This window comes from Grampus griseus, assembly GCF_964374135.1.
Source record: "Grampus griseus genome assembly, chromosome: 17".
Taxonomy (NCBI): domain Eukaryota; kingdom Metazoa; phylum Chordata; class Mammalia; order Artiodactyla; family Delphinidae; genus Grampus; species Grampus griseus.
The window spans coordinates 63760730-63773354 of NC_139011.1; the positions used below are offsets into that span (position 1 = coordinate 63760730).

The 12625-nt window shown below is 37.8% G+C and overlaps 1 protein-coding gene across 1 annotated transcript in view; it reads left to right on the plus strand.

Moving 5' to 3' along the window:
* UBE2W (ubiquitin conjugating enzyme E2 W) overlaps positions 1-12625 on the plus strand; it is a 75814-nt gene that overhangs the window by 34700 nt on the left and 28489 nt on the right. The window contains exon 2 of the mRNA XM_082674833.1: positions 6263-6354. Coding sequence (XP_082530959.1) covers positions 6263-6354 — 92 coding nt within the window. The remainder of the gene's footprint in view (positions 1-6262; positions 6355-12625) is intronic.

Consider the following 12625-nt stretch of genomic DNA (forward strand, 5'->3'; position numbering starts at 1 on the left):
AAGAAGCCTGTGCCCCGCTCACTGCAACTAGAGAAAGCCCACGTGCAGCAGCGAAGACCCAATGCAGCCAAAAATTAAAATAAATTAAAAAAATTTTTTTAAAAATACTTAGTCTATTTTTCTTTTTTTTATTAAGAGCATTTCATTGAGCGTGGTATTCTTCATTAAACACTAATGTTCGCTGTCATACAACTGTAGTAGTATTTTTTTATACAGTCATACCCATCATCCTCAGCTGTCTGAAAAAGCAAAACTTGAACTAATATATAAGCATGAGCATTGATGAAAATGATCGGAAGCCGAAGAGGTAAAGATGGCATCACTGGGATGACACACCATGTTTTAGCACTGTGCTGCACATAGTGTGGTCTGTGGACCTGTTACTGGGCTGTGCTTTTCATTTTATGAGGACTTGGAAAAATTGTACCTGATTTCTCCGGTTAATTTCAGTGGGGGAGTATAGTATGGTTTAAGAGCAAATGAAGCAATAAGTGTTAGCCAGTGTTAAATGCCAGCACTGAAGATTGGTTAGGATTTGTTACACGAAAATAATGTGATATATTCACCAGAATAAGTAAACCCTTTTGCTTGGTAATGTATGGTGGGGCTAAGGAGGGGGAAACAGCAAATAAAAGAGAAAGAAAAGAGGAGAAAGAAAGAGAATGTCAGTGACTAGAGGTTAGATATTATGACAAGTTATTGATAGTCAAAGAGCAGATGACAGTTAAAAAAGTGAAAACTGGGGCTATCAAGCTATCAGAACTATATACTGAAGGATCATGTGGGCTTGTAGACCTCACTGTTGTCTGAGGATGTCACAATAGAGTAATCATTATTTTTAAAAAAAACCTTTTTTTTACATCTTTATTGGAGTATAATTGCGAGTAATCATTATTAACAGACTAAATTATGTACAATACACATAATGTCAGGGATCTGTATTAGAGTTCAGAGTTTTACCATGTTGATTTAAAATTTTTTGGATATTTAAAAGTGTTCGTCTTCATTTTATCTCATTTCCTGATCATGCCAACACGTTCAAACTTGGTTTAACATTATGGGTCTATGTTGGGACAGGCATTGATTTTATCAGTTGGGGGAAATGGAACAGGACTGATTAGAACATAGTGATTACGTGTTTTTGTTTTTGTTTTTTTTCTTTTTTGGCTGTCCCACACGGCATGCAGGATCTTGGTCCCCTGACCAGGGATCAGACCTGTGTCCCCTGCAGTGGAAGTGTGGAGTGCAACCACTGGACCGCCAGGGAATTCCCATAGTGGTTACAGTTTTTAAAGTGATCTTTAAATTGCTTTTACTCTTTTGTATAAAAACTGTATCTTGGGCTTCCCTGGTGGCGCAGTGGTTAAGAGTCCGCCTGCTGATGCAGGGGACACGGGTTCGTGTCCCGGTCCGGGAAGATCCCACATGCCGCGGAGCGGCTGGGCCCGTGAGCCGTGGCCACTGAGCCTGCGCATCCGGAGCCTGTGCACTGCAACGGGAGAGGCCACAACAGTGAGAGGCCCGCGTACCGCAAAAAAAACCAAACTGTATCTTGAGCTTTCCGAGGACTTTAAATCTCAGAAGGCTAAGAGTAATAATATATGTGTCTGTTTTATTCTGTTGGCCTTTTTGTGTCCCCACACTCGACCTTTGCTGTGAAGCAGCTACTCTAGTGATTCTTGGAGAAGTGGTAGTGGAGAAGAAGAGGAAACGTTAAGCTCCTGGGCAGCCTTTTCATGTTACATAAATACTCTCCTCGACCCCTATAGTAAGCACCAGTCATAGGGAAGAGGAAATCTCAAGAATAATCCCTCATGTGTACTGAAGTGGGAAAAAGTTTTAGGCACTGAACTTGTGTCACTCTTAAGTGCAGGGTCACACATCCTAGGATGTTGTTGTAGTCTAGAGATTCTCAGCCATCGTATGATGACGTACAGGAATGCCATTCAACATCTTGTTGATAATAGTTAACTGCAAAATTTGTCGGTGGTTTTCTTACCCCCAAAAGTAGTAAATTTCAGTGGATTCATATCACTTAGATTCATTTGCATTCATGAGGAAGGAGAAAGGGAGGTCTGGCTGGACTATAGAGCCACTGAAAAGCCAAGCTAGTTCTGAAAGTGTTAAATCTTTTTTTTTCATGGTATTTAGGTATATCAGGATCTTTTTTACTGAGTATATAAACCCACTTGGATCTCTTAGAAGAGCTCAAATTCCTGTGCGTTTTCCAGACTTGAGCCAATGCAAGATGAGGGCTAGATAGAATTTTTAGGTTTACTCTAGATTTGGGATGCTTTAAAACATTTAGATTCTGGGCCTGGCCTTTTTGTCTTGGAAGACAGATGTACTGCTGTACACAGTCTGGGAATAAAGTGCATATTTATTGATTGAGATCATGTATCGCCGGGTACGTGTTAAATATTGAGAGAACAATCATTTTAGGCATATTAAATTTACTCAGAAAATTAATTTTTATTTTTCAGGTGGTTCTAATACTTAAAGAGTTAGGAAAATCAAGCTTTTTTTTTTTAAGTGGGTTATCTACTCTAGCCACTTTTTAAAAAAAATATTTATTTTATTTGTTTATTTGGTTGCATCAGGTCTTAGTTGCAACAGGCAGGCTCCTTAGTTGCAGCTCGCCAGCTCCTTAGTTGTGGCATGCGAACTCTTAGTTGTGGCATGCATGTGGGATCTAGTTCCCTGACCAGGGATCGAACCTGGGCCCCCTGCATTGGGAGCGCGGAGTCTTAACCACTGTGCCACCAGGGAAGTCCCCAGGAAAATCACACTTTTATTAATAACATATATCATACATTTTTTAATGCACAATTTTCCCCCTACTTTAACATATCTGAAATCAAGATATGTCTAATCAGTGGTGTGTAATTGTTTAATTGGTAGCAGTTTTCCTTTCCTAGTATTACATAAAATAATAGTGCATCTTATGATTGATTGTCTAAGATTCAGAGAACCATGGTACGTTTGTAATATATGTAATTAATTTTCCCATACCTCTCCGATTTAGGGACAGACAGGGTAGTATTTGGCTATGAACCTTTGGAACTGTTAATTTTTCAGCCCCCTTAGCTCCCAGTAGTTTGTAAGTAGTTCTGCTTCTTTACTTAGTTACCTTCTGCACGTTATTTTCCAGTTATCTCAATTCTAGGCTCTCATTTTCACCACTGTCTAGGAAAGCAGCCAGTGTTGCCCTGATGGTCTAATAATCTGGTGGTATCACTGCTTTTGCTAGTGTTCTAATGCACGTGTTTCTCATCTACTTTTGCTAACGCTTTGTCTTCAAAGTTAGGAGGTGAATGCGTCCTCATGTGATGATAGCTTTCTGTTGATAGATGCTACAAGGTATGATCTCTAAACACATGGTGTTATCTCTAAACAGTTACGCTAGTTTTTCACATTCTCAAGTGAGTATGAATTTTCCTTTATTTTTACATTGAACTCTTTAAGTCCTCCTTTTTTAGCTTCTGTGTTCATATTCAGGGTTCTTAGAATCAGTTTCTTAGAAGAGCCAGAGGACCCTTGAGGGACCTGTTTGCTTACTTAAAGACACTTCCTGCCCTCTTTAATGATTATTGTTCCGGGAAGGATCCCTAAGAGTGAATTCCCTGTTTCTATGAGCCTGCCAGACACACTGTTTGACCTTCTACTCTTATTTTTTTTTTTCCCGGTAAGTTTTATTAGTACACTGGTAAATCATTAGTTTTATTAGTGTGCTTAGTAAGTACTCGTTAACCCCCCAAATGTTCGTCCTGCTCTGTCTCTTTATTGCAGAGGATGTGGATGTGCAAGGTAGTTTATTGCCTGATAGCAGAGACAGTAAGGGACTGGCATGAATTGTCTTTTTAATGCAGTGACTCCACCCCTCAATTAAAAAACGTGCTCCAGTGAATGTCTTGGATTCTGACCTGTGATACTGAAATTGAAATGACGAAGTGGATGATAGCCCCTTCTAATGGGGAGAGGTTGGAGCAGAGGTTCTGTATTAATCATCTTTCGCTGTGTGACACATTACCCCCAAATTTAGTGATTTGAAAGAACAAGCATTTATAATCCCATGTAATTCGAAGGGTCTTGAAGCAGAGAGCTGGATTCTGGCTTGAGTTTGCAGGCAGTATACTGGCCCCAGCTGTGGTCATCTGAAATCTTGGCTGGAATTGGAGATTCCAGATTGGAGATTCTTCCAAATCATCCATGGTTATTGGCAGGCGGCCCTAACCTTACCGCGTAGGCCTCTGAATTGGACTGTTCACAATATGGCAAGTGATTCTAGAGAGAATGACCCAGATGTAAATCATAATCTTTCATAACCTCATCTTGGGAGTGATATACCATCATTTCTGCTGTATTCTGTCGGTTACACACACCAACTCTGGTACAGTGTGGGAGGGAACTACACTAGGATGTGAATACCAGGAGGCAGTTACTTGGAGATTGTCTTGGAGTTTGGCTATACCACAGGCCCCTTTCTTTGTGGACCTATAATAAGTAGTGTCAGGGTGGGGAAAACTTTTCTTTTTCCACAGTGCTCTTCACCGTTATCTTCAGGAGACCAAGGAATAATTACACCAACACGATTCTTCTTAACTTGCCTTTATATCCTGTTTCAGTTGGTAGCTATGCAAATCGACCTTCCTTTATATCTTAATTCAATAACAAGGGCTGTCTTCCTTGTCTTAGTAAAGTTTTCAAGATCTGGAGAATTTCCACAGCAGTGTTTCCCAAAATGTAGTCATTGAAAGGAGACTTTTCCAAGATGCCCTACACTGAGAGGATTCCAGTACTTTTGGAAGCCTGTATGTTGTCTTCCTCCCCTTAGAGAATCATTGTGCAAGTTCGTATATCTGAAGTCTCTGAGAATTCCTGCTTTAAAAAATCCTTTTTTCTTTTTGTTGTTGAGCCCAGTGTTTCTGAAAATTTACTTGATCACAGAACCCATATTTGTTGACAGAAGTAGAATAAATCAAAAACCCTCTTCTAACATAGACACTTATCACAAATATAATCCTCCTTTATTCAAAACAAATTGTTTATGCAGCTTTATTTCTATATTTTGGATAATTAAAATTTTTCTAAACTAATTTTCAATTTGTAATTTTGCATTTTAGAAGGCAGCTGAGGTCAGAAGTTGCAATTAGTTGGTATCTTATTTTCCATGTTACTAGCAGTTATGATATTGCACCATCTGAGGAAAAGTTTTCACTTTTGGCAATTTAAAGAGCCATTGATTCTCAGCAAAGAAGGGAGGAGTTTTCTATTCTGTAGTGTTGTTAGATGGTGGTAAGCTTATTTAAAGGCATTATGAATTGAAAAGATCTAGAAACATTGCTGTATTGATAGTAATATTTCATTGTCTAGAAAAATCAGAAACTAACTTTTAAGTAGAGAGTTGTTTGGAGTTCTGAACAGAAATCCATGCTTGTGTGCTTTAATCCAAGAAAAGATGTTCATTAAGAATTTTTATAATGTTACGTGCACTTCTAATAACATTGGTTATTTTGTTTTTAAACCTGTAAATTATGGGCTGCTGTGGTTTTTGTTTTGCATTATTGTATACTGAAAAAGAATGTCCACTGATGATAACAAGGGAAGAACTGAACAATAAAAGCTGTACAAAAAAGAATGCAAATACATAGCCATTTTGGGGCATCTAGTATGTGAAAAAATAACTTTATGTATCTCAGGCCCTGGTATGTTATATTCTGGTGTTGAAAGATTGAATTATATGTGAATGATCCTATTTTAAGAAAATAAACAGGGGCTGTAAATTGTAAATTAAAATTATTTTAAACTTTTTCAAAAGACTTTTTAACTTAATATAGTTCTTCTCGAAAGCCTGTCTGTCTGAAATGATGCATTCTTTAAGGGTTATGGAGAACTGTGGTTTTTATAATTGAAAAGCAGTAAAGGAAACCCTGCTAAAACTTTTAAGCATTTATAACCATATAACTTTAATGGAGTAGTTTTGAAGTTTTATAGGTAGCTGGCTGCTCTTCATAACCACTTTACAACATCTAAGTTTACAAATATATTTAGAAATATTTGACAATAGATTGTGAGTTATAGGACAGGCAATTAAAAATTTGAGAATTAGGCATGTAAAATATATAGAAGATGTAAGGGGCTTGTAAAGGAAAAGGCGTGAGCATTTGGACGAAGTTTAATCAAGGATTTCAGACTGTGTGAATACAAGTATATTATGTTGTAAGGAAAAAATGTACAAGTTATTATTGATACTCTTTTCTAGAAACGACTACAGAAAGAACTGTTGGCTTTGCAAAATGACCCACCTCCCGGAATGACTTTAAATGAAAAGAGTGTTCAGAATTCAATTACACAGTAAGTGTTTAAGTTTTAAAGTACTTGTTCGTTTTTCTTTTGTTATCAATGTAATATATGAATATGTACTCATTTTAAAAATACAGAATTATTTTCTTATTTCATCCCATTCTCTTCCACCAAGAGGTAAGTACAGTAAACAGATCTTATTCTGTGCATTTATATATACAATTTCATTTTATAAAAGTTTCCTGCTAATGAGGCAGCGTTTAAAAACTTTGGTCTGACTTTGTTATGAAATGTTCTTCACCTGTAATAGAGCAGTTTGGTATGAGGTTATTTATCAGACTTTTCAAAAACATTTAAGGCTCTGAAGAGAATGACAGTCAAGAGGTATCTCTATCCCTGTCCCCTGAACATACTACATAGTTGCTTTCTTTACAGAAGGGTAGCTAAATGAATGTCAGACTCTTAGCATTCTCATTTAATAATAAGAAACTTTTCCATGAGGATGAAAAAGTGAAGGGTAGAAGGAGGACATAGAAGTATTCTCTAATTTAGCTCCTTCCGTGGGAGTGGAGCAGAAGTCTCTTCCCAGGTATGTGCCAAGAAGAGTAGAAATATGGGTCCCCTCTGTTAAAAATGAGCATTTGAATTAGTTTAAAGTGTTTTCAAGAGTATCATCCTAAGATTTCACAACTCAGTGTGGTCTGTCCTTACCACTTCTTTGATCTAACAGTTCTGTTAGACAAGGGTAAATGTTCTAAAATGGGAAATTTTTAAGCAATTGACTCTCTCCTTAAAAAAAAACTCCAAAAATGTAAAAGGAGTAGAAGCCAACAAGAAAAAGTTTACTATAGACCAACTTGTAGGACAAACTGAACAATTCAAATATTTATTGATATTCTGGGTCCAAAGAGCAAAAGTGACCAAAGCTCTCACAACAGGGACATATTTATTTTCAGAAGAAACGATTTTGGTTACCTTTGACTTTGACATTTGAGTCAGTACTTAAGACAGGAGCCAAGCTTTAAGAACAGGAATATGAAGAAAGGGTATGTTGATGTTTGAATGGATATACTGATGTTTGAAAATGTAGTATGGGGGACTTCCCTGGTGGTCCAGTGGTTAGAATTCCATGCTTCCACTGCAGGGGGCATGGGTTCGATCCCTGGTCTGGGAACTAAGATCCCCCATGCTGTACAGCACAGCCAAAAAAAGAAAAAAGAAAAAAAAGAAAATGTAGTGTGTATTACTACATATTATAGATACTATAGAGTATCTAGCTCTATAACGATCTCTTTGAAACGTTGCTGGGTTCTCAGTTGACTGAGCAGTTTTAGATTCACTGCCAAATGAGTGGAAGGTACAGAGATTTCCCATGGACCCTCTGCTCCCACACATGCCATAGCCTCTCTAATTTATCAGCATCCCCCACCAGAGTGGCACATTTGTTAGAACTGATGACCCTACACCGACATGTCATAATCACTCAAAGTCTGTAGTTTACATTACAGTTCACTCTTGATACATTCTATGGATTTGGACAAATGTATAGCGACATGTATCATCATCATGGTGTCACACAGCACTTTCACTGCCCTAAAAATCCTCTGTGGTTCATCTATTCATCCTTTTGTCCCCTCCCAGCAACGCCTGGCAACCACTGATCTTTTTACTGTCTCCATAGTTTTCCCTTTTCCAGAGTGTCATATAGTTAGAATCACACAGTGTGTAACCTTTTCAGACTGGCTTCTTTCACTTAGTAATATTCATTTAAGGTTCTTCCATGTCTTTTCATGGCTCTCAATTGACTTTTCATTTATCTCAAACAGGATTTAAAATGGAGCACACATTTAGAGTGTAAAGCATTTGTTCTATATGATTAAACAAGTGACTGTTTTTTGTTCTATATCATTAAACAGGTGGATTATACTCCATTTTCATCTTTTTCCTCTTTACCTTTGTTAACCTGCCTCAGAATATCCTATAAGAGCTAGCCCTATAGTTTTCAAGGAAGTAGGTACCAATCGTTTCCACTTTCAACCTTTATTTTTTGGGGGGTGGGGAGGAACTACACAACACAATCATTTATAAAAAGTTAAAGGACCATCTTACATTTTTAAAATTGAAATATTTGTATAGATATTTCTACCACAAATTATAACTACTGGGACTTCCCTGGTGGTGCCGTGGTTAAGAATCTGCCTGCCAGTGCAGGGGACACGGGTTCGAGCCCTGGTCCGGGAAGATCTCACATACCGAGGAGCAAGTAAGCCCATGCGCCACAACTACTGAAACCACGTGCCACAACTACTGAAGCCCGAGTGCCTAGAGCCTGTGCTCCACAACAAAGAGTAGCCCTGCTCACGCAGCAGTGAAGACCCAATGCAGCCGAAAGTGTAACTACCAAAATAAACAGCATCTTTGCTACAGAATAAACCTGTCACTTAGAGATGTTTGTCAGGCAAGAATTTTTCTTTTAAAATAATTTACTGTAAATGAACCAGAAAAGTTTTATTATCTTTGGACTATCTTCCAGGATATGAAAATAGACTTATAAAAATTAGATCTTGGGAATTCCCTGGCAGTCTAGTGTTTAGGACTCCCCTTCCACTGAAGCATTATCTCCAAAGTGGATGAACTACAAATCAAAAAATTTTTTTTAATAAGTTTATTTATTTTATTTTTGGCTGCATTGGGTCTCCGTTGCTGCACGCGGGCTTTCTCTAGTTGTGGTGAGTGGGGGCTACTCTACGTTGCGGTGCGCGGGCTTCTCATTGCGGTGGCTTATCTTTGTTGCAGAGCATGGGCTCCAGACATGCAGGCTTCAGTACTTGTGGCTTGTGGGCTGAGTAGTTGTGATGCACGGGGCTTAGTTGCTCCGTGGCATGTGGGATCTTCCTGGACCAGGGCTTGAACCCGTGTCTCCTGCATTAGCAGGTGGATTCTTAACCACTGCACCACCAGGAAAATCCAAACCAAATATTAATCTAGTTGAAAGAGATGCATATAGTTAACAGGAAATAAACACTGATTTTAAAATACTATTGTATATATACTTTTTCCTATTCAGTTCTTTAGTTTCTTTAATCAGGCCACGGCAGAAGCTGAAGCAAAAGATAGACATCAGAGCAATCAGAGATAGGGCAAAAAAGCAATGTTTTGATGTAACTACTGACCTATTTTGAAAAAATTATTTATTACTTGGGGAATTCCCTGACAGTCCAGTGGTTAGGACTCGGCACTCTCACCACCACATCCCAGGTTCAGTCCCTGGTCTGGGAACTAAACTCCTGCAAGCCGTGCAGTGTGGCCAAAATAAAGAAAAAAAAAATTGTTGTTTAAGTGGGATTATATGGGATGGGGTATATGGGTAAACGAAGATGATGAAAGCACGTTAAGCTTTTTGGAAGACAGTTTGGTAGCATGTAGACCTTAAAAAATAATGCGTATCATATCCTTTGACCTAATAACCTATACGCTGTCCTAAGGAAGAAACAGAGATACAGAAAGATTGGCTTAGAACTAATTAAGTTGGGAAATGGTTTCTCAGTGTAGTAGAGTAAAATGGCACCCCTTGAGTTACAGTCCACAGCCGTCATATCGTGTAAGGCAGAAATTTTGTGTAGTCATAATTGCCTTTGAACATCCCTTGAGAGAGGCTGTATTGGTATATATCCTGTATTAATATATCCAACAAAGCTAGTTCTTCCTTCAGAGAGGCATAGATGGCTGTTTCTTTGATTAGGAGCCATGAATGTGAAAAATACCTGTTTTAAACATTAGAATCACAGAACAATGGGTATTCACAGGAGGTTAAGAAGTGAGACTTCTCTCATCATCCTTACTCTGGGGCGTGTGTGCTTGTGACTGGAATTGTGAACATTGATGATTTGAATGTAATGTAATGTAAGTGTACACCTAATGCAGCTCTACTGGACTTGGAGTCCATTGATATAGAAACTGCAAAATGACTAGAATGAAATGTACCCTAAAAACTTTAACAGTGATTATCTTTGGGTGATTTTTGTTTTATTTATGCTTATGTAAATTTTCTGTAGTGAACATATGTTACTTTTTAAATTAGGAAAATGTTGTTTTAAATTATCCTGCATGATGTTGAGACGTATGCCTTCTTTGACCTATCTCTCCCATATATTGCAAGGTGTCTTTAAGACCTTAAGAGCTATGCTTGGATAGGTCACATGTCAATTTATGGTATATTATGTGTCCTAAGAATTGCCTTATAAACAGAACGAAAGGGCACCGAGAAGTCCTGTGATTTTTTCTTGGACTGTCCCAGCATAGTAGGTGGGAGTGGGCGGTGGGGCTAAAAAGGAATGTTCATGGCTAGGAAGGACCTAGTTTGGTGGGGGTTTTTTTTGGTTGGTGGTGGGGTTTTTTTGTTGTTGTTGGTTTGTTTTTTGGCTGCACCATGTGGCATGCGGGATCTTACTTCCCTGACCAGGGATCGAACCTGTGCCCCCTGCAGTGGAAGCATGGAGTCCTAACCACTGGACCACCAGGGAAGTCCCTGTTTGTTTGTTTTAAATTTAACTTTAGTTGATTTACAATGTTGTGTTAGTTTCAGGTGTACAGCTTCAGATTCTTTTACATTATAGTTTATAAGATACTGAATATAGGTCCCTGTGCTATTATACACAGTAAATCCTTGTTGTTTATCTATTTGATATATAGTGGTGTGTATCTATTAATCCCATACTCCTAATTTATCCCTTCCCCTCCCCTTTCCCCTTAGGTAACCATAAGTTTGTTTCTTATGTCTGTGAGTCTGTTTCTGTTTCGTAAGTAAGTTGATTTGTATTATTTTTTTAGTTTCCACATATGAGAAGTATCATATAATATTTGTCTTTCTCTGTCTGACTTACTTCACTTACTATGATAATTTTTAGGTCCATCCATGTTGCTGCAAATGGCAATATTTCATTCTTCTTCGTAGCTGAGTAATATTCCATTGTATATATGTACATCTTTTTGTTTTGGTTTTTTATATATATATATATTTTGAAGTATAGTAGATTTACAATTTTGTACCTATCTCTGCTGTACAGCAGAGTGACTCAGTTATACACAGATATACATTCTTTTTTTTATATTCTTTTCCATTATGGTTTATCACAAGATATTGAATGTAGTTCCCTGTGCTATACATTAGGACCTTGTTGTTTATCCATTCTAAATGTAATAGTTTGCATCTACCAACCCCAAACTCCCAGTCCATCCCTCTCTCTCCCCCTTCCCCCTTGGCAACCACAAGTCTGTTCTCTATGAGTCTGTTTCTGTTTTGTAGATAGGTTCATTTGTGCCATAGTTTACATTCCACATGTAAGTGATACCATATGGTATTTGTCTTTCTCTTTCTGACTTACTTAGTATGATAATCTCTAGTTGCATCCATGTTGCTGCAAATGGCCTCATTTCGTTGTTTTTTATGGCTCAGTAGTATTCCATTGTGTATATGTACCACATCTTTATCCATTCATCTGTCAATGGACATTTAGGTTGTTTCCATGTTTGGCTGTTGTGAACAGTGCTATGAACATATATAGTTCATAAATATGAACTATAGTTTGAATTATAGTTTGGTCTGGGTATATGCCCAGGAGTGAGATTTCTGGATCATATGGTAATTCTATTTTTAGTTTTTTAAGGAACCTCCATACTGTTTTCCTTAGCGGCTGCACCAATTTACATTCCCACCAACAGTGTAGCAGAGTTCCCTTTTCTCCACACCCTCTCCAGCATTTATTATTTGTAGACTTTTTGATGATGGCCATTCTGACTTGTGTGAGGTGATACCTCATTGTAATTTTGATTTGTATTCCTCTAATAATTGGCGATTTGGAGCATCTTTTCATGTGCCTGTTGGCCATCTGTATGTCTTCTTTGGAGAAATGTCTGTTTAGGTCTTCTGCTTATTTTTTGATTGGGTTGTTTGTTTTTTTGATATTTAGTTGTATAAGCTGTTTGTATATTTTGGAAATTAAGTCCTCGTCCATCGCATTGTTTGCAAATATTTTCTCCCAGTTTGTAGGTTGTCTTTTCATTTTGTTGATGGTTTCCTGTGCTGTGCAAAAGCTTGTACGTTTGATTAGGAGGAAGGACCTAGTTTTAAAGAGAAAAGGTTTTTTGTTTTTGTTTTTTTAATGCAGCTTTTGCATTATATTTTATTTACTGTGTACTGGTTCTGATGTCAGGAATGTACTAGGTTTTTTGCATATGTAACGTGATGTATCTTTCCAACAACACTTCGAGGTGACTTTTTTTTTAACTCTAGCAGTTAATTTTTAAAAATACCTATTTTACA